At 43.9% G+C, this 24531-nt stretch overlaps 1 protein-coding gene across 1 annotated transcript in view; it reads right to left on the bottom strand.

The window, feature by feature from the left end:
• hpse2 (heparanase 2) overlaps positions 1-24531 on the bottom strand; it is a gene marked incomplete at both ends in the record, with an annotated part of 232999 nt that overhangs the window by 191924 nt on the left and 16544 nt on the right. Inside the window, 2 exons of the mRNA XM_084321875.1 lie at positions 7943-8114; positions 15445-15618. Coding sequence (XP_084178001.1) covers positions 7943-8114; positions 15445-15618 — 346 coding nt within the window. The remainder of the gene's footprint in view (positions 1-7942; positions 8115-15444; positions 15619-24531) is intronic.

Raw genomic sequence — 24531 nt, 5'->3', positions numbered from 1 at the left:
CGCGTTCTTGCGCTTCACGCAAACCGCTTCGAGATCTAGCTGGAGGTGGACCGAGACGACCTCTGGCAGACCAGGTTGTGGTCAATGGCGATTGGGGTGATCTCAACGCCTCCATCAATCTACTCTAGGGAGCACATACATTTTGTATTACTTCACTCTTTTGTATTACTGTGTTACTTTGGAAATTGTGTTGTCCCTATACACACACGGATGAAGCAGCGGTAGCCCCCCATAGTGAACCCCCATAGTGAACCCATAGTGAACCCATAGTGAACCCATAGCGAACCCCATAGTGAACCCATAGTGAACCCCATAGTGAACCCCCATAGTGAACCCATAGTGAACCCCCCATAGTGAACCATAGTGAACCCCAATAGTGAACACCCATAGTGAACACCCATAGTGAACCCCTATAGTAAACCCCCATAGTGAACGCCCATAGTGAACCCCAATAGTGAACCCCCATAGTGAACACCCATAGTGAACCCCAATAGTGAACCCCCATAGTAAACCCCAATAGTGAACCCCCATAGTGAACCCCCATAGTGAACCCATAGTGAACCCCCGTAGTGAACCCATAGTGAACATCCATAGTGAACCCCCATAGTGAACCCATAGTGAAACCCCATAGTGAACCCATAGTGAACCCCTATAGTGAACCCATAGTGAACCCCCATAGTGAACCCATAGTGAACCCCCATAGTGAACCCATAGTGAACACCCATAGTGAACCACATAGTGAACCCATAGTGAACCCCAATAGTGAACCCCCATAGTGAACCCCCATAGTGAACCCATAGTGAACCCCTATAGTAAACCCCCATAGTGAACCCCCATAGTGAACCCCCATAGTGAACACCCATAGTGACCCCATAGTGAACCCCCATAGTGAACCCCCATAGTGAACCCCCATAGTAAACACCCATAGTGAACCCCTATAGTGAACGCCCATAGTGAACCCCCATAGTGAACCCCCATAGTGAACGCCCATAGTGAACCCCCATAGTGAACCCCCATAGTGAACACCATAGTGAACCCATAGTGAACCCCCATAGTGAACCCCCATAGTGAACCCCCATAGTGAACAACATAGTGAACCCCCATAGTGAACCCATAGTGAACCCCCATAGTGAACCCATAGTGAACCCCATAGTGAACCCCCATAGTGAACCCCATAGTGAACCCCATAGTGAACCCCCATAGTGAACCCATAGTGAACACATAGTGAACCCCCATAGTGAACCCATAGTGAACCCATAGTGAACCCCCATAGTGAACCCCATAGTGAACCCCCATAGTGAACCCCCCATAGTGAACCCATAGTGAACACCCATAGTGAACCCATAGTGAACCCCCATAGTGAACCCCCATAGTGAACCCCCATAGTGAACCCATAGTGAACCCCTATAGTAAACCCCCATAGTGAACCCCCATAGTGAACCCCCATAGTGAACACCCATAGTGACCCCATAGTGAACCCCCATAGTAAACCCCATTAGTGAACGCCCATAGTGAACCCCCATAGTAAACACCCATAGTGAACCCCTATAGTGAACGCCCATAGTGAACCCCCATAGTGAACCCCCATAGTGAACGCCCATAGTGAACCCCCATAGTGAACCCCCATAGTGAACACCATAGTGAACCCATAGTGAACCCCCATAGTGAACCCCCATAGTGAACCCCCATAGTGAACACCATAGTGAACCCCCATAGTGAACCCATAGTGAAGCCCCATAGTGAACCCCATAGTGAACCCATAGTGAACCCCATAGTGAACCCCCATAGTGAACGCCCATAGTGAACCCATAGTGAACACATAGTGAACCCCCATAGTGAACCCATAGTGAACCCCCATAGTGAACCCCATAGTGAACCCATAGTGAACCCCATAGTGAACCCCATAGTGAACCCCCATAGTGAACCCCATAGTGAACCCATAGTGAACCCCATAGTGAACCCCCATAGTGAACCCCATAGTGAACCCCCATAGTGAACCCCATAGTGAACCCCCATAGTGAACACCCATAGTGAACGCCCATAGTGAACCCATAGTGAACCCATAGTGAACCCCCATAGTGAACCACATAGTGAACCCCCATAGTGAACCCCATAGTGAACCCATAGTGAACCCCCATAGTGAACCCCCATAGTGAACCCATAGTGAACCCATAGTGAACCCCCATAGTGAACCCCATAGTGAACCCCCATAGTGAACCCCATAGTGAACCCATAGTGAACCCCCATAGTGAACCACATAGTGAACCACATAGTGAACCACATAGTGAACCCATAGTGAACCCCATAGTGAACCCCCATAGTGAACCACATAGTGAACCCATAGTGAACCCATAGTGAACCCCATAGTGAACCCCCATAGTGAACCCCATAGTGAACCCATAGTGAACCCCATAGTGAACCCATAGTGAACCCATAGTGAACCCATAGTGAACACCCATAGTGAACCCCATAGTGAACCCCCATAGTGAACCCCCATAGTGAACACCCATAGTGACCCCCATAGTGAACCCCATAGTGAACCCCCATAGTGAACCACATAGTGAACCCATAGTGAACCCCCATAGTGAACCCATAGTGAACCCCCATAGTGAACCCATAGTGAACCCATAGTGAACCCCCATAGTGAACCCCATAGTGAACCCCATAGTGAACCCATAGTGACCCCATAGTGAACCCATAGTGAACCCATAGTGAACCCCATAGTGAACCCACATAGTGAACACCCATAGTGAACCCCATAGTGAACCCCATAGTGAACCCCCATAGTGAACACCCATAGTGAACCCCCATAGTGAACCCCCATAGTGAACCACATAGTGAACCCATAGTGAACCCCCATAGTGAACCCATAGTGAACCCCATAGTGAACCCCCATAGTGAACCCAGAGTGAACCCATAGTGAACCCCCATAGTGAACCCCCATAGTGAACCCCATAGTGAACCCCATAGTGAACCCATAGTGACCCCATAGTGAACCCATAGTGAACCCATAGTGAACCCCCATAGTGAACCCATAGTGAACCCATAGTGAACCCCCATAGTGAACCCCCATAGTGAACCCCATAGTGAACCCCATAGTGAACCCATAGTGACCCCATAGTGAACCCATAGTGAACCCCCATAGTGAACCCATAGTGAACACTCATAGTGACCCCATAGTGAACCCCATAGTGAACCCCCATAGTGAACCCCCATAGTGAACCCCATAGTGAACCCATAGTGAACCCCATAGTAAACACATAGTGAACCCCATAGTGAACCCCCATAGTGAACCCATAGTGAACCCCCATAGTGAACCCATAGTGAACCCCCATAGTGAACCCCCATAGTGAACCCCCATAGTGAACCCCCATAGTGAACCCATAGTGAACCCATAGTGAACCCCCATAGTGAACCCCCATATTGAACCCATAGTGAACCCCCATAGTGAACCCATAGTGAACCCCCATAGTGAACGCCCATAGTGAACCCCCATAGTGAACCCCCATAGTGAACCCCCATAGTGAACCCATAGTGAACCCCCATAGTGAACCCATAGTGAACCCCCATAGTGAACCCATAGTGAACCCCCATAGTGAACACCATAGTGAACCCATAGTGAACCCCCATAGTGAACCCATAGTGAACCCCCATAGTGAACCCATAGTGAACCCATAGTGAACCCCCATAGTGAACCCATAGTGAACCCCCATAGTGAACCCATAGTGAACCCATAGTGAACCCCCATAGTGAACCCCCATAGTGAACGCCCATAGTGAACCCCCATAGTGAACCCATAGTGAACCCCCATAGTGAACCCATAGTGAACCCATAGTGAACCCATAGTGAACCCCCATAGTGAACACCATAGTGAACCCATAGTGAACCCCCATAGTGAACCCATAGTGAACACCCATAGTGAACCCCATAGTGAACCCCCATAGTGAACCCCCATAGTGAACCCCCATAGTGAACCCATAGTGAACCCCCATAGTGAACCCCCATAGTGAACCCATAGTGAACCCCCATAGTGAACCCATAGTGAACCCATAGTGAACCCCCATAGTGAACCCATAGTGAACCCCCATAGTGAACCCCCATAGTGAACACCCATAGTGAACCCCCATAGTGAACCCCCATAGTGAACCCATAGTGAACCCCCATAGTGAACCCATAGTGAACCCCCATAGTGAACCCATAGTGAACCCATAGTGAACCCATAGTGAACCCCCATAGTGAACCCATAGTGAACACATAGTGAACCCCCATAGTGAACCCATAGTGAACCCCCATAGTGAACCCCCATAGTGAACCCATAGTGAACCCCCATAGTGAACCCATAGTGAACCCATAGTGAACACCCATAGTGAACGCCCATAGTGAACCCCCATAGTGAACCCATAGTGAACCCCCATAGTGAACCCATAGTGAACACCCATAGTGAACCCATAGTGAACCCATAGTGAACCCCCATAGTGAACCCCCATAGTGAACCCATAGTGAACCCCCATAGTGAACCCCCATAGTGAACCCCATAGTGAACCCCATAGTGAACCCATAGTGACCCCATAGTGAACCCATAGTGAACCCCCATAGTGAACCCATAGTGAACACTCATAGTGACCCCATAGTGAACCCCATAGTGAACCCCCATAGTGAACCCCCATAGTGAACCCCATAGTGAACCCATAGTGAACCCCATAGTAAACACATAGTGAACCCCATAGTGAACCCCCATAGTGAACCCATAGTGAACCCCCATAGTGAACCCATAGTGAACCCATAGTGAACACCCATAGTGAACCCCCATAGTGAACCCATAGTGAACCCCCATAGTGAACCCCCATAGTGAACCCATAGTGAACACCCATAGTGAACCCATAGTGAACCCATAGTGAACCCCCATAGTGAACCCCCATAGTGAACCCATAGTGAACACCCATAGTGAACCCATAGTGAACCCATAGTGAACCCCCATAGTGAACCCATAGTGAACACCCATAGTGAACCCATAGTACATGGCCATAGTGAACCCCCATAGTGAACCCCCATAGTGAACCCCCATAGTGAACCCCCATAGTGAACGCCCATAGTGAACCCCCATAGTGAACCCCCATAGTGAACCCCCATAGTGAACCCATAGTGAACACCCATAGTGAACCCCCATAGTGAACACCCATAGTGAACCCCCATAGTGAACCCCATAGTGAACCCATAGTGAACCCCATAGTGAACCCATAGTGAACCCCCATAGTGAACCCATAGTGAACACCCATAGTGAACCCATAGTGAACACCCATAGTGAACCCATAGTGAACCCCATAGTGAACCCATAGTGAACACCCATAGTGAACCCATAGTGAACACCCATAGTGAACCCATAGTGAACACCCATAGTGAACCCATAGTGAACCCATAGTGAACACCCATAGTGAACCCATAGTGAACCCCATATAGTGAACCCCCATAGTGAACACCCATAGTGAACCCATAGTGAACCCCATAGTGAACACCCATAGTGAACCCCTAAATTAATACACATTAGGCGGCGGACCCCAAATTTATCCCAGGGACCCCTGTCTGAGGAGACTCTTGTTCTTCATGATTTAGTCAGAATTCCATAACCAACTAGGTGGGCAGATAACAGAGGAGACTGAAAACTGTGATCGGAGTAGGATTTTACAGGGGATCTAAAAATATTTGAAGAAGATATGCTTATTTGAATCTAGTTAAACTTCAAGTCTCAGAAAAACAGAAAATCTAAAGTTTGGCTGCATTTTTAACACTTTGGCAAGTACTAGGTGTCACAAACTGCCTTAAAAAAGGTTTTACTATTTAGAGATACTATAACTGTTAGTTGTTACAGTAAATGTGTTCTTAACACATTGAGTGCCACGGACGTCATATCTCGTTTTATTAGCCCACCCACTGAGTGCCGACGACGTTTATTATCGTTTTATTTTTTTATTAGCGATCTGAATTCATATTTCATCAACCGAGTCTCCCGTTGGTACACCAGCCCCTACAGGAGCTCAGATTGGAAAAAAGCGCCCCCTATCGTCTATCCCTGTGTAACTGCAGGTCAGTCGCTTAGATCTGTAGATCTGTAGAGGTGGAGCCAACTGGCTCCTTGTGCTGGCGAGACGTCTGCTCAAGAGGGATCTGATCGCGGGACGGAAATCAGCCTGGAATATATATTTACAGCAGCCAATAATCAATCAATAAGCGTGATCGATATTTGGAATGGCGATCAGGAATTGGAATAATCTTTTTGGAGAACATCTGGTCTAAGGTAAGGAGTCTATGTTACCAGTCTTGGGGTAATCGGAGCTGTATTCGCTGAGATAACAGCGTGTCCCCTATGTGTGATGTGGCTGTTTGGCTGTGAGGCTGTGATCGCTGATGAGGAAATAAGAGAATCGATTTTTCAGCTTGCGTCTATAGCGTGCATACTTCGATATTATACTATCGATAATCTAGCGTTTATTTGAAAACGATTCATAAATAGACCAAAAAATGACAACGTTTTTGTGTATTCTAGAATATTCCAGTAAATGTCTTTTATCACGGAATCTTTATATTTTCCTTGAAAACGAGGGCTTTTCAAAATGCTATAAAACGAAAATGAACCGATAAAAAAACAATCCGTTTCAACAATGTTGACTGCAAACAAGTCATTGATAAGCGACGGGCAGATTAGGCACATAATTTAAAATATAGATTAGGCGTTTTTAACGCTAACATTGAAGTGGGTCGCGGCATTCAAGGAGGTTCCGGGGCACCGAGCTCCGGCACGGAAAGTGTTAAACATTCAAACTAATAATAAAAACATATTCAAAAACATAAATAAATAATAAATGTTCTCACAATCTGACTTGAGTCTCTTACCGCCGGGCCCGGTCACATAATGCAGGGGTTCCCAAACTTTTCAGGCCGCGACCCCCAAATAATGGTGTCAGAGAGCCGCAACCCCCACTATTATAGGAGGTAAAAAAAAACAAAAAAAATATATAATAATTTATAAATGGAAATATATGGTTGAAACATGCAAACGTTCAAACGCACACACACTAATAAGCATTGGAGGCTTTTAACCAGGGCCGGACTGGGGAAATCATTCAGGCCAGGAAATATAGTGCAAAATATAGCCCCAGTCAGGCCACTTTTTAAGCAGGGGGTCTGGGGGTCCCCCACCAGGAAATTGTTTGTTACAAAGACTTAATTTCCTGCATTCTGGTACAGGATTTTTTTTATTTGTACCCTTTAAATGCCAGTGTTTGTGATGGCATCACAAATTATTGTTAAAAAACAGGCTAGCATATGTATGATTAGCAACAACACAGATTTTTATGGATTTTCAGTTTTTTTGTAATTGATAAAAAATACAATATTTTATTCAACTTCAGCCCTGATCATAACACCACATATTCATTTTATAATTCTAACCCTTTAAATGCCAGTGTGTGTGATGGCATATATTTGCAATATATCAAATGCAAAGTAGATTTTTCTGGGGGGGATTATTACAGGCTAGCATGTGTCAATGATTAGCAGTTTTTTGTAAACTCAACCAATCACATGCTGCTCCTTTTGTGTGTGTGTGAGAGCAAGAGAGAGAGAGAGAGAGAGATAGTTCTCCAACTTGTGTGAGTTGCAGTGATCTCCTGGTTGTTCCCCACCTAGGTTATCTAACTATTGTGCTGGTGCAACTAGAAACACTGGCCTGGCCTGCTTCTAAGTTCAGTGGCATACATTTTTTTTTTTTTTTTTTTTTTACATTTATTATTATTATTTTGTTTAACCACCTGGGGGTCGCAACCCCGACTTTGGGAACCCCTGACATAATGTGTGTGAAACAGGCCACTCTGCAAATCAGCCCAGTATGAATAAAGGTTTATTGGGGGAAAAAAAGAAAAAGAAAAAAAAGACGACTCGGACTCACCCATCCAGTAAGACGATGGCGTTCTTCCTGGGCCGCCCGGCGTTGGGGCCGTAGAGCTGGGCCTTCTGGTAGTAGCGCACCGACTGCAGCAGCGTCCGCAGCATCGTGTAGTCCTGGGCCAGCTGGGTGCTGTTGACGGAACGAGCCGTCATGCTGCGATACGCGTTGGGCTCTGAGGAGAGGAGACACGAGACACTCAGTCACTCAGATAGAGCTCGTACAGGCGGAGAGAGAAGGAGGAGGAGGAGGCTGGCGGGGATAGTTGTCCCGCTCTCTCCCTCACAGCAGAGACATTATCGGTCAGTTCCTTTAACGTTAACCAGTAATTTTGTCCTCGATACTGCATGTGGGGTTAATGGGAAAATTGCGTTTCACCAAAATATTTTATGTATTCTTAAAAGCCAAATTGTTAACCCTAAATGACCGGAGGTTGCAGAGAATGCACTGACTAGCTAATTCTGGCTAGTGATTTTTCCTTTTTTTCAAACTTATCAGAGAGAGAAATGTATATTAGAAGGCTTTGTTCACAGGACCACAGCGGCAGGAAACACAGCTGAACCACAGCTGAACCACAGCTTCAGGGACCACAGCTGCAGGAACCACAGGTGCATGAACCACATCTGCATGAACCACATCTGCATGAACCACAGCTGAACCACAGCTGAACCACAGCTGAACCACAGCTGCATGAACCACATCTGCAGGAACCACAGACCGAGCGAGGAGTGATCTAGTAATGGTCCATTCATTGTCCTATAGCTGCAACAGAGACTGAAGACTCAGGAGCTGCTGGAAGAGAGGGAGGGAGGGAGAGGAGGGAGGGAGAGAAGAGGAGGGAGAGGGAGGGAGAGGAGGGAGGGAGAGAAGAGGAGGGAGAGGAGGGAGGGAGAGAAGAGGAGGGAGAGGAGGGAGGGAGAGGAAGGAGGGAGGGAGAGGAAGGAGGGAGGGAGAGGAGGGAGGGAGGGAGGGAGGGAGGGAGGGAGGGAGAATAATGAGAGGAGGGAGAGGAGGGAGGGGAGGGAGAGGAAGGAGAGGAGGGAGAGGAGGGAGGGAGGGAGAGGAGGGAGGGAGGGAGGGAGAGGAAGGAGAGGAGGGAGAGGAGGGAGGGAGAGGAAGGAGGGAGGGAGAGAAAGGAGAGGAGGGAGAGGAGGGAGGGGAGGGAGAGGAGGGAGAGGAGAGGAGGGAGAGGAGAGCAGGGAGAGAGAGGAGGGAGGGAGGAAGAGGAGAGAGGGAGAGCAGGGAGGGAGAGAGGGAGAGGAGAGAGGGGGAGGAGGGAGAGGAAGGAGAGGAGGGAGGTGTCTATAGGTTGGATAAGTGTGTGTGTGTGTGTGTGTGTGTGTGTGTGTGTGTGTGTGTGTGTGTGTGTGTGTGTGTGTGTGTGTGTGTGTGTGTGTGTGTGTGTGTGTGATTTAAATATAGATTGAACTCTTTGAAAAAAGAAAGAAAAATAAAACAGATTAAAAACAATCAATGCTCGAAAAGGAGTAGGACGAAGTGTAAACGTATGTATTCCTACCCCCTTCACACATTATCTTATGCAACTCATATTCACACATTTTCATATATATCCATATCTGTCTGAATATACCTGCATCTAACCCATATAACTCTGCATGATAATATGTACAGTAATGCTGTATATACATACAGTGTATGTATATATATATATTAGGGATGTCCGATATTATCGGCCTACCGATATTATCAGCCGATATTGGCATTAAAATGTGATATCGGAAAATATCGGTATTGGTTTTCAAAAGAAAAGAAAATTTTTTTACATTTCTATAACCTTTATTTACCCAGGCAAGCAAGTAAGAACAAATTCTGATTTTATTTATTGTCAAAAGTATGCATAATGTTGTGTTAATTCCACAACAAGAGATATGTAATGTTAATTACCTGAAATTATTCCATTTGGGGGGGGGGGGGGGGGGGGAACCCTGCATATATCGGTATCGGTTGATATCGGTTGATATCGGAAATTAAGAGTTGGACAATATCGGTATATCGGTATCGGTAAAAAAGCCAATATCGAGCATCCCTAATATATATATATATATCTGTATATATATATACATATCTGTAGATATTATATCTATATCTGTACATATCCCGGGCCTTACCTACTCTTACTAATTACGCTGCTGGCCAGTATGACTTACTATAGTGTCTTTATACCTGTATCACTGTACATATTACATAATACAACTCTGTACATACATCTGATTAGCACTATACTCAGTAGTACTAATTTATATATCTTATACCCAGTGTAATCTCATGTACATTGTATATTACTATTGCACGTTACTGTTACATTTGCTCTCTAATCTAATCTAAACAGCATGCTGTGTGTATGTTTCTCTGTCACACGTGTTCCTGAGTCCGAGTCCTACTGTGCATGTTATGAGCTAATCTGATGTTGGGCTGTTCTCTCTCTTCAAAGAATCACTGTTTTACTCAATATGTCTAAATTCACAGTGTCTCCCCGGATAACCTCCTAGAGAGGTTCAGCTCCCAGCCAAACCGCCACATGGTTCAATCAAGTTGTACGTGTTTTAATTGATTCGTTATCCTTGCTTTTTGCCTCGTCTTGTTGTCTTATTGTTAGGATTTTATATGCTGTGTGATTTTACATGCTTTACGTGTCATTTTTTTTCTCGTTTTTATTTTTATGGTCATTAAAGAGGCACTTCACTGAATGAAAACAATGCTGATTTATTTTGCACAGTAATCGTACACATCCCAGATGTTGATTTTTCACCTTCATCATTTCATTGAGCCGTACAATTAATACAATACGAGGATCCGGTGTCCTCCGATGACATCTCAATTCAGAGTTAACTCTGTATACTTTCAATAACGGTCAAACTAAATGTATCCATGCAAAACCTTTTCAGAGCTTTGGGATATGGGTAAGATTGTATACATCTGTCTCTACAAAGCATCTGTCTCTACACTCCATCTATCGCCATATCTCAAATCACAGACACGGAATCTTGGTGTAATCTTTGACCCAGACCTCAATATTTTTTTTGTATCCACTTTTTCTCCTCTTTTTAATTTTTTAAATTTTTTCTCCCATCCCAATTTAGCCGTGCCAATTCTCCCCTCCCCTGTCTTGATTCAGACCTCAAATTTTATAAACAGGTCAACTCTGCCATCAAAGGCAACTTCTTTCAGCTCAGGTCCATCACAAAAACCAAGCATCTTCTGTCCTTTCCTGACCTGGAGAGAGTTATCCATGCTTTCATCACATCCTGCCTAGACTACTGTCATCCATATCCTGTGTGCAGCTGGTCCAAAATGCTGCAGCCAGAATATAATAATAATAATAATGCAGGACTTAGGAAGTCTTTTATTTGGCATGCAAACGACACACACATGCGATGGGCGGCACACACACAGGAACACACACATGCAATTTCTTGTGTCACCTAATGCGATTGAGTCTCTGCACTTGACCCATCCCATCGTCCTTCCCCCCCAATGGCAGCCGGGAGCAGATAGGGCGTCGACGTGAGCCGCACCCCGGGGACCAATCCAAGTGCTCCTGCCCGTCTTCGTCAAGGACGCGACAGCGTTAGCGATCTGTTGTTGTGCATGTTTTTCCATTGGGTTTATCTTATCGGGGGGGGGGGGGGGGGGGGAACCCTTGCGAGCACAGGGAGAACATGCAAACTCCACACAGAAAGGCCCGGGAGATACCCCACCTGGGTAACTGGCAACGCGGAAACCTGGTCCCCAAGCGGGAATCGAACCCTGGACCTTCTTGCTGTGAGGTGACAGTGTTAACCACTACACCACCGTGCCGTGCCGCTATATGCTGACTAGCACTAGAAAGAGAGACCACATCACCCCAGTTTTGCTCCTCTTCACTGGCTCCCAGTCCAGTACAGTATCCATGTTAAGGTCTTGTGATTTGTTTCCAAAGCCCTCGATGGCCTGAGTCCCTCTTATTTAATGGATCTCCTCTCCCCCCACGTTGCTCCGAGATCTCTTAGGTCCTCCAGTCACTCTCTTCTGGTGGTTCCTCCATCTAGGCTGAAGACTAAGGGCGACTGTGCCTTTGCAGTTGCTGCGCCAAATCTGTAAAACGCACCCCCCCCCCCCCCCCCAACTTAAGGTGCGCTCCCTCCCTGTCTGCCTTCAAATCCAGGTTAAAAACCTACCTGTTTACCCAGGAGACCTTTTAGCTTTTAAACTGGGCTTTTTTACATTTAGTCATTTAACTGACGCTTTTATCCAAAGCGACTTAAAAGTTCTGTACAATATGTCAGCACAACTCTTTCAGCTGAGTGCGATTGTTCATCAAACAGTCTTGAGTGCTTAGCATAGCAGTTAGTAATATATGCAAGGTAGATTATTTAGTACAGTAGCAAAGTGCATAATAGTAAAGATAGCTTTTTTCTTTTCTTTTTGCCTGGATAGTCTGATCTCACACCTACCCTGTTTCATGTTGTGTATGTTTCTATTTTTTTTGTATCTTACTTGTTGTTATATTTGTCATATTTGTATTGCTTTCTTTTACCATGTTTTTACTGTGTTTTATTATAGTGCTATTCACATGTTGCACATGTTCACATGTTGCACTTTGCTGCAACTACAGTTTTAAATGTGCTTTAGAAATAAAGCTATGCACGATATATCGGCCGCCGATATAATATCGGCCGATATGGCAGTTTTTTTACACATCGGTATCGGTCCGATATCAAGATAGGGCCGATATGGGCCTTAAATAGTTTCAAAATATTAGTCATTTCTGAAAATAAGTAACAAAAGTAAAAAATTTATTCGTTTTGGAAAATAGCTCTTTATTTGATTATCATAAAAAAGTGTTTTCTATACAGAGATATCGACATCGGTAAATATCAGTATCGGCCAGAACAGCAATATTAATATCGGTTATCGGTATCGGCCACAATTTTCACATCGGTGCATCACTAAATAAAACATACTCACTTACTTACAGTACTTACTTACATAATAAATCAGCCTTGTTCTCTTGTTGAAGAGGCCTTTTAAAGGCCTTGGCCCGGCACAAGGGACTTTCTATCGTGATGTTTCTAGCAGATGAAGTGAAGACCCCCAGCTGTCCCCCGGTAATACAACTCACCCAACATCTGTACGAGTTGCATAGTATGACTTATTACCATAGTGTCTCTATACCTGTATCACTGTACATATTAATACTAGAACTCTGTACATACATCTGATTAGCACTATTACTCAGTAGTATTCATTTATATATTTATATTTACAGCATATATCCATATCTGTCAGAATATACCTGCATATACAATTCTTCTATATACCTACTTATACACTTGCATATAACCCATATAACTCTATATGATAACATGCACTGTACAATAATGCTGTATATACCGTATATATATATATATTTATTCTTACTGTATACTGTATATATCTATCCACATCTGTCTCTACATATCTGCATATAATCCTTTTTACATATCTGAAGATACTATATCTATATCTGTACATATCCCTTACCTACTCTTACTAGTTACACTGCTGGCCAGTATGACTTACTACCGTAGTGTCTTTATACCAGTATCACTGTACATATTAATATTACAACTCTATACATACATCTGATTAGCACTATACTTAGTAGTACTAATTTATATATCTTATACCCAGTTTAATCACCTGTACATTGTATATTACTATTGCACTTTACTCTGTTTACCCACCGTGTTATTATTGCAATGGTGCCGATTTCAGATCATCTGGCTGATTCTCTTTTACATGTGATTCAGAGTTAGGATTATTAGAGTGATCATGTGTGGCACTTAAAATTAGCCTTAGTCTCAAAGTCACCACACACACACACACACACACACACACACACGCACGCACGCACGGACACACACACACACGCACGCACGCACGGACACACACACACACACACACACACACACACACACACACACACACACACACACACACACACACACACACACACACACACACACACACACACACACACACACACACACACACACACACACACACACACACACACACACACACACACACACACATGCACACGCACACACACACTCACACACTCACTCCTTATAGTCCACAGCTTTTTCTGAGACCCTACCTGGGCCTAACAGGACCCTACACCACAAGTCTGGTAAGCACCGGGTAGGACCTGTTTTTTCACCATCTATACATACAGTACTTTTGCATTCAAAATTTTAGAATCTCTTGCCTCCATCAGCCTCTAGGGGGCAGTGGCAGAGACTAACCCACAGACCATTGATAGAATGGCCGTTCCCACACTATTCATTATGCAAAAACTGATCTGACCTTGTGCTGCTGTAATGTGCTTTCATTACACTGCAGCTATTACACTGCAGCTTTAAATACACGGTTTAAATAAATACATAAATAAATTATGTTTTTATCCAAAGCGCTTTAGAATGTTGATCCTCAAAAAGAAAATGACCCATTCACACACTGACGGAGGAGGCAACCATGCAAAGGTGCCGACCTGCTCATCGGGAGAAGTTAGGGGTTAAGCTCAAAGACACTTCAACACGCTGCCTGGGAGGAGCGGGAATCAAACTGGGAAGAGATGGAATGTTGGGTTTGGGGCTTGTGACCCCAACCTTGAAAAAAATCATGCTACAGAAACATCAATGAAAAAAACGAAAAGCTACACAGTTCTTGTACGAATGCCAGAACAATTGGGACCGATTCTCTTGCAATGTGATTTTGACCATGGATTCGAAGCACAGGGAAGTGACTTTAGATATGTTTTTATCTATTTGTTCTTTTACAAATCTGCAAATGATTTATCTGTGAAATGGCCACTAACCGCACTGTTTGCACAGCCCTTGTGACAGTTCCACATGTTGCACCAATGGGTCGCATTCCAGATTTCGGGAGATAAGGTTTTCACATTACAATAACAAAACATTTAATAAAATGTGTCATTAATTTAACTGTGGGCTGTTGTAGGTTACCCAACTTTAAACCCTGCCACACTACAGAAGGTTAACCCTTTCACTACCACACTACAGAAGGTTAACCCTTTCACTACCACACTACAGAAGGTTAACCCTTTCACTACCACACTACAGAAGGTTAACCCTTTCACTACCACACTACAGAAGGTTAACCTTTCACTACCACACTACAGAAGGTTAACCTTTCACTACCACACTACAGAAGGTTAACCCTTTCACTATCACACTACAGAAGGTTAACCTTTCACTACCACACTACAGAAGGTTAACCCTTTCACTACCACACTACAGAAGTATGACCATTCCCCATCAACCAATGCCATGTGTGGTGTAGCGGCACCGTCCTGTACTGACCGTTGCCCATGCCATGTGTGGTGCAGCGGCACCGTCCTGTACTGACCGTTGCCCATGCCATGTGTGGTGCAGCGGCACCGTCCTGTACTGACCGTTGCCCATGCCATGTGTGGTGCAGCGGCACCGTCCTGTACTGACCGTTGCCCAGCTCCCAGGAGATGTTGTACTTCTTGCCGGCGCTGTACTTCAGGAGGCTGAGTGTGGAGGAGCAGTTCCAGGAGCGGTCAGGGTTCCTGTGCAGTGCGTTGAGCCCCAGGATCAGGTGCAGACCGGCGCACTCGGCAAAGTTGTACAGTTTGTCTACAGACCTGGCTGGGAGAAAACCACAAGCAGTTGTAACTTTGATTCTTTCTACCCGTCTTTACAAGCGAGTGCCTCAGACGAAGAACACCAAGTCGGTTTTCAGAGGAACTACACTATGTTACATTTTCAAACTTTATTATCTAACGTCCCGTGATTAAGACGGGGAGGATGCGACCCTCTTTGCACCGCCCCTGTGTCTCAAATAGATCCGCTATCAGCTCTATCTTTAAACTTTCAAAATGTTCAGTTGCTATCGCTATCAGCTCTATCTTAAATCTTTCTAAATGTTCAGTTGCTATCGCTATCAGCTCTATCTTAAATCTTTCTAAATGTTCAGTTGCTATCGCTATCAGCTCTATCTTAAATCTTTCTAAATGTTCAGTTGCTATCGCTATCAGCTCTATCTTAAATCTTTCTAAATGTTCAGTTGCTATTGCATGCACTCATCTGTGTTTCACTACACACATGAGTGCATGCTTACCAACTGTCCGTCTGCAACACTACTATCACCGACATCTAAGAAGGTAGATCCCCCCTTGAATGGCCCTTCTAAGGTTTCTCTCCTCCACATTGCCTATGGTGCATTTTTTCCTATTGCTAGGTTTTAGTGAGTTTTTCCTTACCTTCGCATGGGGTATGTCTGGGAGTGTTTGCATTGCATTCATTTATTTTGCATTTATTTAAAATGTGTTGGACCTTATGGTGTTCTTGTTTTGTTTCTTGACTTATTGTGATGTTTCTTCTTGACTTGTTTAAAGAAGATGTGTCCGGCCCATGGGGACATTAACGTGAGTTGTCGGGCCTTACAAATAAATTTGATTTGATTTGATTTGATTTAAAGATGGTAAGTTATGTTGAGTGTTGAGTTGATTCATAGTTAAAGACAGTAGAGGTTGAGTACTTTATTATCTAAAGATGGTAAGTTAGAGTGTTGTGTTCACTCTATATAGGGGGTATAGGTATGGGCAGGGTACATTTACATTTATATCTAGTCATTTAGCTGACACTTTTATCCAAAGCGACTTACAAATTCTGTAAAACAAGTCAGCAGGAAGGGTACAACTCTGGCAGCCAAGGGTAAGTAACATGGTTCGTCAAACAGTGTCGAACTTGAGTGCATATTACCATAGTAGGTAATAATATAGGCAAGGTAGATTCCGTAGTAGCAGAGTGCATACTAGTGAAAGGCGGTACAAAGATTAGTATTTTTCTTTTTCTTTTTTGGCGACAGCGGAAAATTGGCCGGGTTTCAGCTGTCCTGACTGTGGTGGGAAGCTCGTTCCAGGGTAATAGCAGAAAGACATAAATATGGGCAATAAAATGAGATCTGAATATAAAAATATGAGGACAAATAATCCGTGCAAACAATATAATTAACTCTGAATAAACAGTGTAAACGAATTCCAGAGTTGACACACAGAAGACATTGTGTTTACACAGCAACGGAGGAGTGAAATATAGGGCACTTCAACAAGGGAACATGAACAAGACCATGTGGAGCTACTCACAGGCTGGACAGCTCTCAAACCAGTTCAGAACCTGTGTGGACTACGCTTTGGTCCCCTGCTCTGCCACATTCAGAACGTCCCCTGTGTGGACTACGCTTTGGTCCCCTGCTCTGCCACATTCAGAACGTGCCATGTGTGGAGGACTACGCTTTGGTCCCCTGCTCTGCCACATTCAGAACGTGCCATGTGTGGAGGACTACGCTTTGGTCCCCTGCTCTGCCACATTCAGAACCTCCCCTGCTCTGCTACATTCAGAACCTCCCCTGCTCTGCTACATTCAGAACGTCCCCTGCTCTGCCACATTCAGAACGTCCCCTGTGTGGACTACACTTTGGTCCCCTACTCTGCCACTCTCTAATCCTCCTAGTGCTCCATGTCTGTAGGCCTCTCTGCTGTCTGAGTTAGAAAAGACATGCTAGGGCAAACCCACTTTGTTGAAAGGTAGAATCTGTAAAAGAGCCCTGTTTGATATTGCACTTCACTGTTTGTTTGGCGACCGTCGGTTGTGTGATAGTAAAGGGTTAACCTTCTGTCGTGTGGCAGTGAAAGGGTTAAGAGATCAAAATAAAAAAAGTACATACTATATGACCACACTGTGAAAAGTCACATGTTTTCATGAAGCAGTAATTGTGTTACTAGTATGATGCCTGATGAACCACAGTGGCACAATCTGTTACCAGCTGTGTTTGTCCCAGTCCTGGGGTCCCTGACTCTCAACACCTACGACATCATGGTTCAGTTTGTCCTCTAACGGCCTGCTTATCAGAAACAGAGACTGACTAACAGGGAAAACCCTCTTGCACATGTGGGCAATCTGCACCGTCTGACTAGGCTTTACAGAGCACAACATGGGGTAGTTCAAAGGGATATGCTTGTTGTATGATGAATTACATATTGTATCTATGTGTGTGTGTGTGTGTGTGTGTGTGTGTGTGTGTGTGTGTGTGTGTGTGTGTGTGTGTGTGTGTGTGTGTGTGTGTGTGTGTGTGTGTGTGTGTGTGTGTGTGTGTGTGTGTGTGTGTGTGTGTGTGTCTGTATGTACAGGTACGTGTGAGCAAGAGTGTGTGTGTGTGTGTGTGTGTGTGTCTATGTACGTGTTTGTGTGCATGTGTATGTGAGTAAGAGTGTGTGAGAGATTCTACATGTGTGTGTGTGTGTGTGTGTGTGTGTGTGTGTGTGTGTGTGTGTGTGTGTGTGTGTGTGTGTGTGTGTGTGTGTGTGTGTGTGTGTGTGTGTGTGTGTGTGTGTGTGTGTGTGTGTGTGTGTGTGTGTGTGTGTATGTGCACACATGCAGGCAAATGTGCTTTACAATTGATTTGAAGTGATATTACAGATAATTTCTCAAAGGTTCTTGAAACATGTATGAAAGGGATTGATTGTTATTATCATATTGATTGTTGCTATTATTGTATTGATTGTTCATTGTTGTTATTATCGTATTGATTGTTGTTATTATCATATTGATTGTTGTTATTATCATAACGATTGTTGTTATTATCACATTGATTATTGTTATTATTGTATTGATAGTTGTTATTATCAAATTGATTGTTGTTATTATCATATTGATTGTTGTTATTATCATATCGATTGTTGTTATTATCAATTTGATTATTGTTATTATTGTATTGATAGTTGTTATTATCATATTTATAGTTGTTATTATCATATTGATTGTTGTTATTATCACTTTGATTATTGTTATTATTGTATTGATAGTTGTTATTATCATATTTATAGTTGTTATTATCGTATTGATAGTTGTTATTATCATATTGGTTGTTCTTATTATCGTATCGATTGCTGTTAATATCGCATAGATAGTTGTTATTATTGTATTGATAGTTGATAATGCATATTATCTACTCATCACAGCACCTTTTTTTTTTTTTTTTAATATCTTTTTCCCCCTCCTTTTTCCTCTGATTTTTCTCCCATCCCAATGTTAGTCGTTATGCCAATTCCCAATCCCCTTCCTGGTCGCTGCGCACTTACCCCCCACAGTCGGTCTGGGAGAGTGGAGGCTATCACGTGCTTCCTTCGACACACGTCTAGCCAATCAACCGCTTCTTTTCACCTGGCAGTGCGGACTCTCACTGAGAGCGTGTAACGTATGGAAGGATCACACTACCGCCCTTAGATCCTATCCGCGCTTAGCAGGCGCCCCGACCGAACTGTAGGAGTCGCTGTTTACAACGACCCGGACCCACCCCGCCAGCTTCTCCCACCCTCTAATACTGCCAATTGTATTAGTGTGAACGGCCAGCCAAGCTGGTGACAACGCCGGAGCTGTGAGCGTCTCCGGGGTTGGTGACGAACGCAATCTCCGTTACGCCACCTGACCGCCCCTCACAGCACTCTTAATGCATATTATCTATACGTATTGATAGTTGCTATTATTGTATTGATTATTGTTATTATTGTATTGATAGTTGTTATTATCATATTGATAGTTGTTATTATTCTATTGATAGTTGTTATTATCGTATTGATAGTTGTTATTATTGTATCGATTGCTGTTATTATCGTAAGCTACTTCACCAAAAACCATAAAGTAGAAAGCAGGGGCGGTGAAGTTTTCCTTACTTCAGAGTTCAGACGATTGTGTCTGTATCCAACTGCCGGCTGTCTGTGGGCCAGGGGGATTATTCACAGCAGTGTTTGGCCACCTACACTTTAGGTCATAAACCATTATAGACCTCCATCACTGAGCCATCAGGCCTCCACCAGGCTTCTACACGCCAGCAGCCTCTCTCCCAGCTGGATGTTGGAAATAATCCCACTTTAGTTAGCGTTGTCAAATAGCAGTTTAACCCGGGGGTAATGTCTTGCTAATATATTAAATAACATGATTCATGTAGTATTAGAGCCTACTATTATTTTTAACCAGTTTATACAATCCAGAATTAATGGGGCCATTTTCCCGGATGCCTTTAAAACAGCAGTTGTAAAGCCATTACTAAAAAAACCTAACTTGGATAGTAATGAAATGGCAAATTATCGTCCAATATCCAACCTACCATTCATTAGTAAAGTACTTGAAAAGATAGTTTCAGTTCAAATAAATTCCTTTCTTGAAGAAAACAACATCTTAGAAGAATTTCAGTCAGGATTCAGAAAATATCACAGCACTGAAACTGCCCTCACCAAAATAATCAGTGACCTCAGACTAAACTCTGACGAGAATAAGATCTCCATCCTTATCCTGTTGGATCTCAGTGCAGCATTTGATACAATCGATCACGATATTCTAATCGATCGTCTTGAAAACCATGTCGGTTTCTCAGACCATGTGCTGGGCTGGTTTAAAACATACATCAGAGGGAGGAAATTCTATGTTAAACTAGGAGATCACATGTCTGATATATACGACAACAACTATGGAGTTGCACAAGGGAGCTGCTTAGGTCCTTTACTCTTCTCCCTTTACATGTTACCGCTGGGTGATATCATCAGAGAACATAATGTAGATTTCCATAGCTATGCGGATGATACACAACTGTACATATCTGCTGAACCAAATGATACAGCGATTAGCTCCATTACAGACTGCTTACTGTCAATAAATAAATGGATGAGTAAGAACTTCCTGAAACTAAACGAGAACAAAACTGAAATTCTAATTATCGGCTCCAAAACTAAAAAAGAAACATTAATAAAGAACCTGGGGGGACTAACCCCTTGGATCAAATCTGAGGTCACTAGTCTTGGGGTTATCATAGATTCAGAACTGAACTTCAATTCTCATATTAGCAAAGTGACGAAAACATCGTTCTTCCATCTCAGAAATATAGCAAAAGTACGACCATTTATTAATCAGAACGATGCTGAGAAGCTAATTCATGCATTCATATCTAGCCGGTTAGACTACTGTAATGCACTTTTCACAGGTCTCCCTAAGAAAACCACAGAGAGGCTTCAGCTAATCCAAAACTCTGCAGCCCGACTGCTAACTAGAACCAAAAGGAGAGAGCACATTAGTCCAGTCCTAGCCGCTTTACACTGGCTTCCTGTAACATTTAGAATTGACTTTAAGGTCCTTCTCCTTACATACAAAGCTCTAAATGGACAGGGACCTAGCTACATCGCCAACACTCTAATAAATTACACACCAGCAAGAACACTGCGATCATCAGCTGCTGGACTACTAGAGGCTCCCAGAAGCAGTCAAAAGAGGATCGGTAATGCAGCCTTTATCAACTATGCCCCAAAACTATGGAACAAACTACCCCAAAACATCAGGGAAGCCAACTCGCTAGACATCTTTAAAAGACAACTTAAAACCTATCTCTTTGCTCAGGCATTTCACTGATAGATATCTGCTACCACCTAGTGGCAAGAGGAAACATCAGGGATATCCTGACACAACTTGTATTTATTCTTACCCTGCCTACTCTTTTACACTGCCTATCAAATTCATGTGTCGGTTATTGCACTTTTTACTTCTTACTGATGACTATTTTTAAACTGAATCATTTTAAACTATTCTTATTTATTGCTAGATCCAAATGTGAAACACTGCGGGTTGTGACGCACACACACACAGTCACACACACACAGTCACACACACACACACACACAATCACACACAAACACACACACACACCGACATACACACATACACACACACACACACACACACAGACACACACACCGACATACACACACACACACACACACACACACACACACAGTCACACACAGACACACACACACCGAGTTGTAGTAGCGTTGTAGTTGTAGATCTAGGTTAACTGTGTCCTGGTAGAGTAGAGTAGTAGTAGTTGTAGCGTTGTAGTTGTAGATCTAGGTTAACTGTGTCCTGGTAGATCTAGGTTAACTGTGTCCTGGAGTAGTAGTTGTAGAGTAGTAGTAGCTGTAGTAGTAGTAGATCTAGGTTAACTGTGTCCTGGAGTGGTAGTTGTAGAGTAGCGTTGTAGTTGTAGATCTAGGTAAACTGTGTCCTGGAGTAGATCTAGGTTAACTGTGTCCTGGAGTGGTAGTTGTAGAGTAGTAGTAGCTGAAGTACAACCACACACACACACACACACAACACAATAAACACACATACACACTAAACAACGATGCATACAGGATTATTTATGACTATTTTTAAACTGAATCATTTTATTCTTATTATTTGCTAGATCCAAATGTGAAACACTGTGATTATTTGTTCATGAACTACAGGAGTATTACTGAATAGAGAGCCTATTAGGATGCTAGATCCTAATGTGAAACACTGTGATTTGCCATATCTTGCTATGCTCGCTCATGCCTGTATTTTTTATGTCCGTTCTATTTTATAATTTTTTGACCATTTTTAAACTGAATCATTTTAAACTATTTTTACTATTTGTGTTACTGAAAACTGTAAGCGGAGAGCCTATTGGGATGCTAGATCCTAATGTGAAACACTGTGATTCTACCCGTCTATCTTTTTATGCTCGCTTATGCCTGTATTTTTTATTGTTGTGAAGCACTTTGAACTGCAACCTCTGTATGAAAAGTGCTATACAAATAAAGTTATTATTATTATCCACCATGCTTTAGACTAAGTTAGACAAGTACAAGAACAGAGTACAACGAAATGAAGCGAGGCTAATTTATTACCTTTTATTACTGACAAGTCTGTATGTGTGTACGTGTACGTGTGTGTGTGTGTGTGTGTGTGTGTGTGTGTGTGTGTGTGTGTGTGTGTGTGTGTGTGTGTGTGTGTGTGTGTGTGTGTGTGTGTGTGTGTGTGTGTGTGTGTGTGTGTGTGTGTGTGTGTGTGTGTGTGTGTGTGTGAATGTGAGGAAAAACAGACACAGTGAGCCGTTTTCTGTTATACAGCTTCTTGGGTTTTACTCAGTGGTGCAGTCAACTGAATTAACCCTCGCTATCTTATCTTATCCAGCCATCGAGCTGTCCCAGTAGAAGCCACTCCCTATAGAGCAGTAGTACGGTGCAAGTTAGCAGACCCAGTAGAAGCTACTCCCTGCTTTGCGAGTCGCGAAGCGTAAATTGCGACGGATAAAAATGAGATTCGATTCAAATGCATTATCATCACACAGCACACTATATACCTATAGTGGAATATACTGTATTCATATTCCATATTTTATACCATCTTCTTGTTGTTGTTGCACACTCCTGGCCGTGCACCTGCCACAGCATGCGCACACACACGCGTGCGTACTGTATAGTCTATGTGCATAATGAATGAACGCAGTAGGCTTATATTAACATTCTAATGACTTGTTTTATTAGGAGATCACAGATACTGCGCTGCCCTACAGTACGTACAGTACACATCTTAGCACAGGGCCGCCTCAGGGGGTGTGCGAGCAGTGCGGTCGCACAGGGCCTCGCGGGAAGGGGGGCCTCGAAAAAAAAAAGAAAAAAAAAAAAAAAATTATTAATTTTTTTTATTATTTTTTATTATTTTTTTTTTATTTTTTTTTAATTTTTTTGCGAGGCCCCCCTTCCCGCGAGGCCCTTTTTCATCACAGACCTAAAATCTAGTTTTGCTTATATGCTTATATATTTCACATTAGACACGTTTGTAGAATGACTTGTTCCTGGGTCTGCACCTGGGTCACTATTGGAGCTCTGGTGCTCTGCAGCAGGCATTGGTTTCAATGAGGGGAGGGGTTACACTATTCTAAAGCGTCTGACTATTCCGCGCGGCGCGCGTGCAGCATTGGAGTTTATCCGAGCCAAGGTGAAGAGGACATCGTTCGGCAGATGGACTGAAGATGAAAGTTGTTGCATGTTAGACAGTTCAGTCAGGCTAGCCATCCCGGCTAAAGACAGGGACAGCTAGTTAGCTTTAGCTACGTTATAATATTGAGTGCTATCCCGTGTGGTTCAGTCGGGATAGCCATGATGCTGTCGCCGGCTAGTAGCTAGCTTAGCTAACGGCTAACTAACGTTAGCTAACCTATCCAGAGGAGCGAGGCGAGGCGAGTGGATGTCTTTTCAAAAGAAGCAATACGCCGAAAGGTGTCCAGTCTGCCGGAAAGTACTCGAAGAAGAAGAAGAAGAAATTACACCGTGGGGCCAAGAAAGTCTCCTTCCACGTTGATACTGCGTTATGGTGAGTGACCGTGAGTCAACATATGATTATATACCCGCCGTGGATCTGTCTTTCTCTCTCTGGAGCCAAACTGGTCGACTAGCTAATACTACTAGTAGCTAACGCTAACGGTGTGTGCCTGGTGCTGGTGGTGAGAGCACCTGGCTGTATGCAGCTACATAGAGCCACGTGCCTGATTGAGCTAACTATTAGCCAGACGCCATGTGTGGGCTGGCTGGCTGGCTGTCGGCCCACCACGTCCTCCCCACACCCAGTCTCCTCGGCCGGAGCCGTGGCCCCCCGTACTATACCAGGAGGGAGGGGTGGGGAGCGAAGGTGGAGGGAGGCGCGCTG

Source organism: Notolepis coatsorum (assembly GCF_963971535.1).
Source record: "Notolepis coatsorum genome assembly, chromosome: 9".
In the NCBI taxonomy this organism is placed as follows: domain Eukaryota; kingdom Metazoa; phylum Chordata; class Actinopteri; order Aulopiformes; family Paralepididae; genus Notolepis; species Notolepis coatsorum.
Note: the sequence above shows the minus strand (reverse complement) of the source record. Positions and strands in the feature narration are given on the sequence as shown.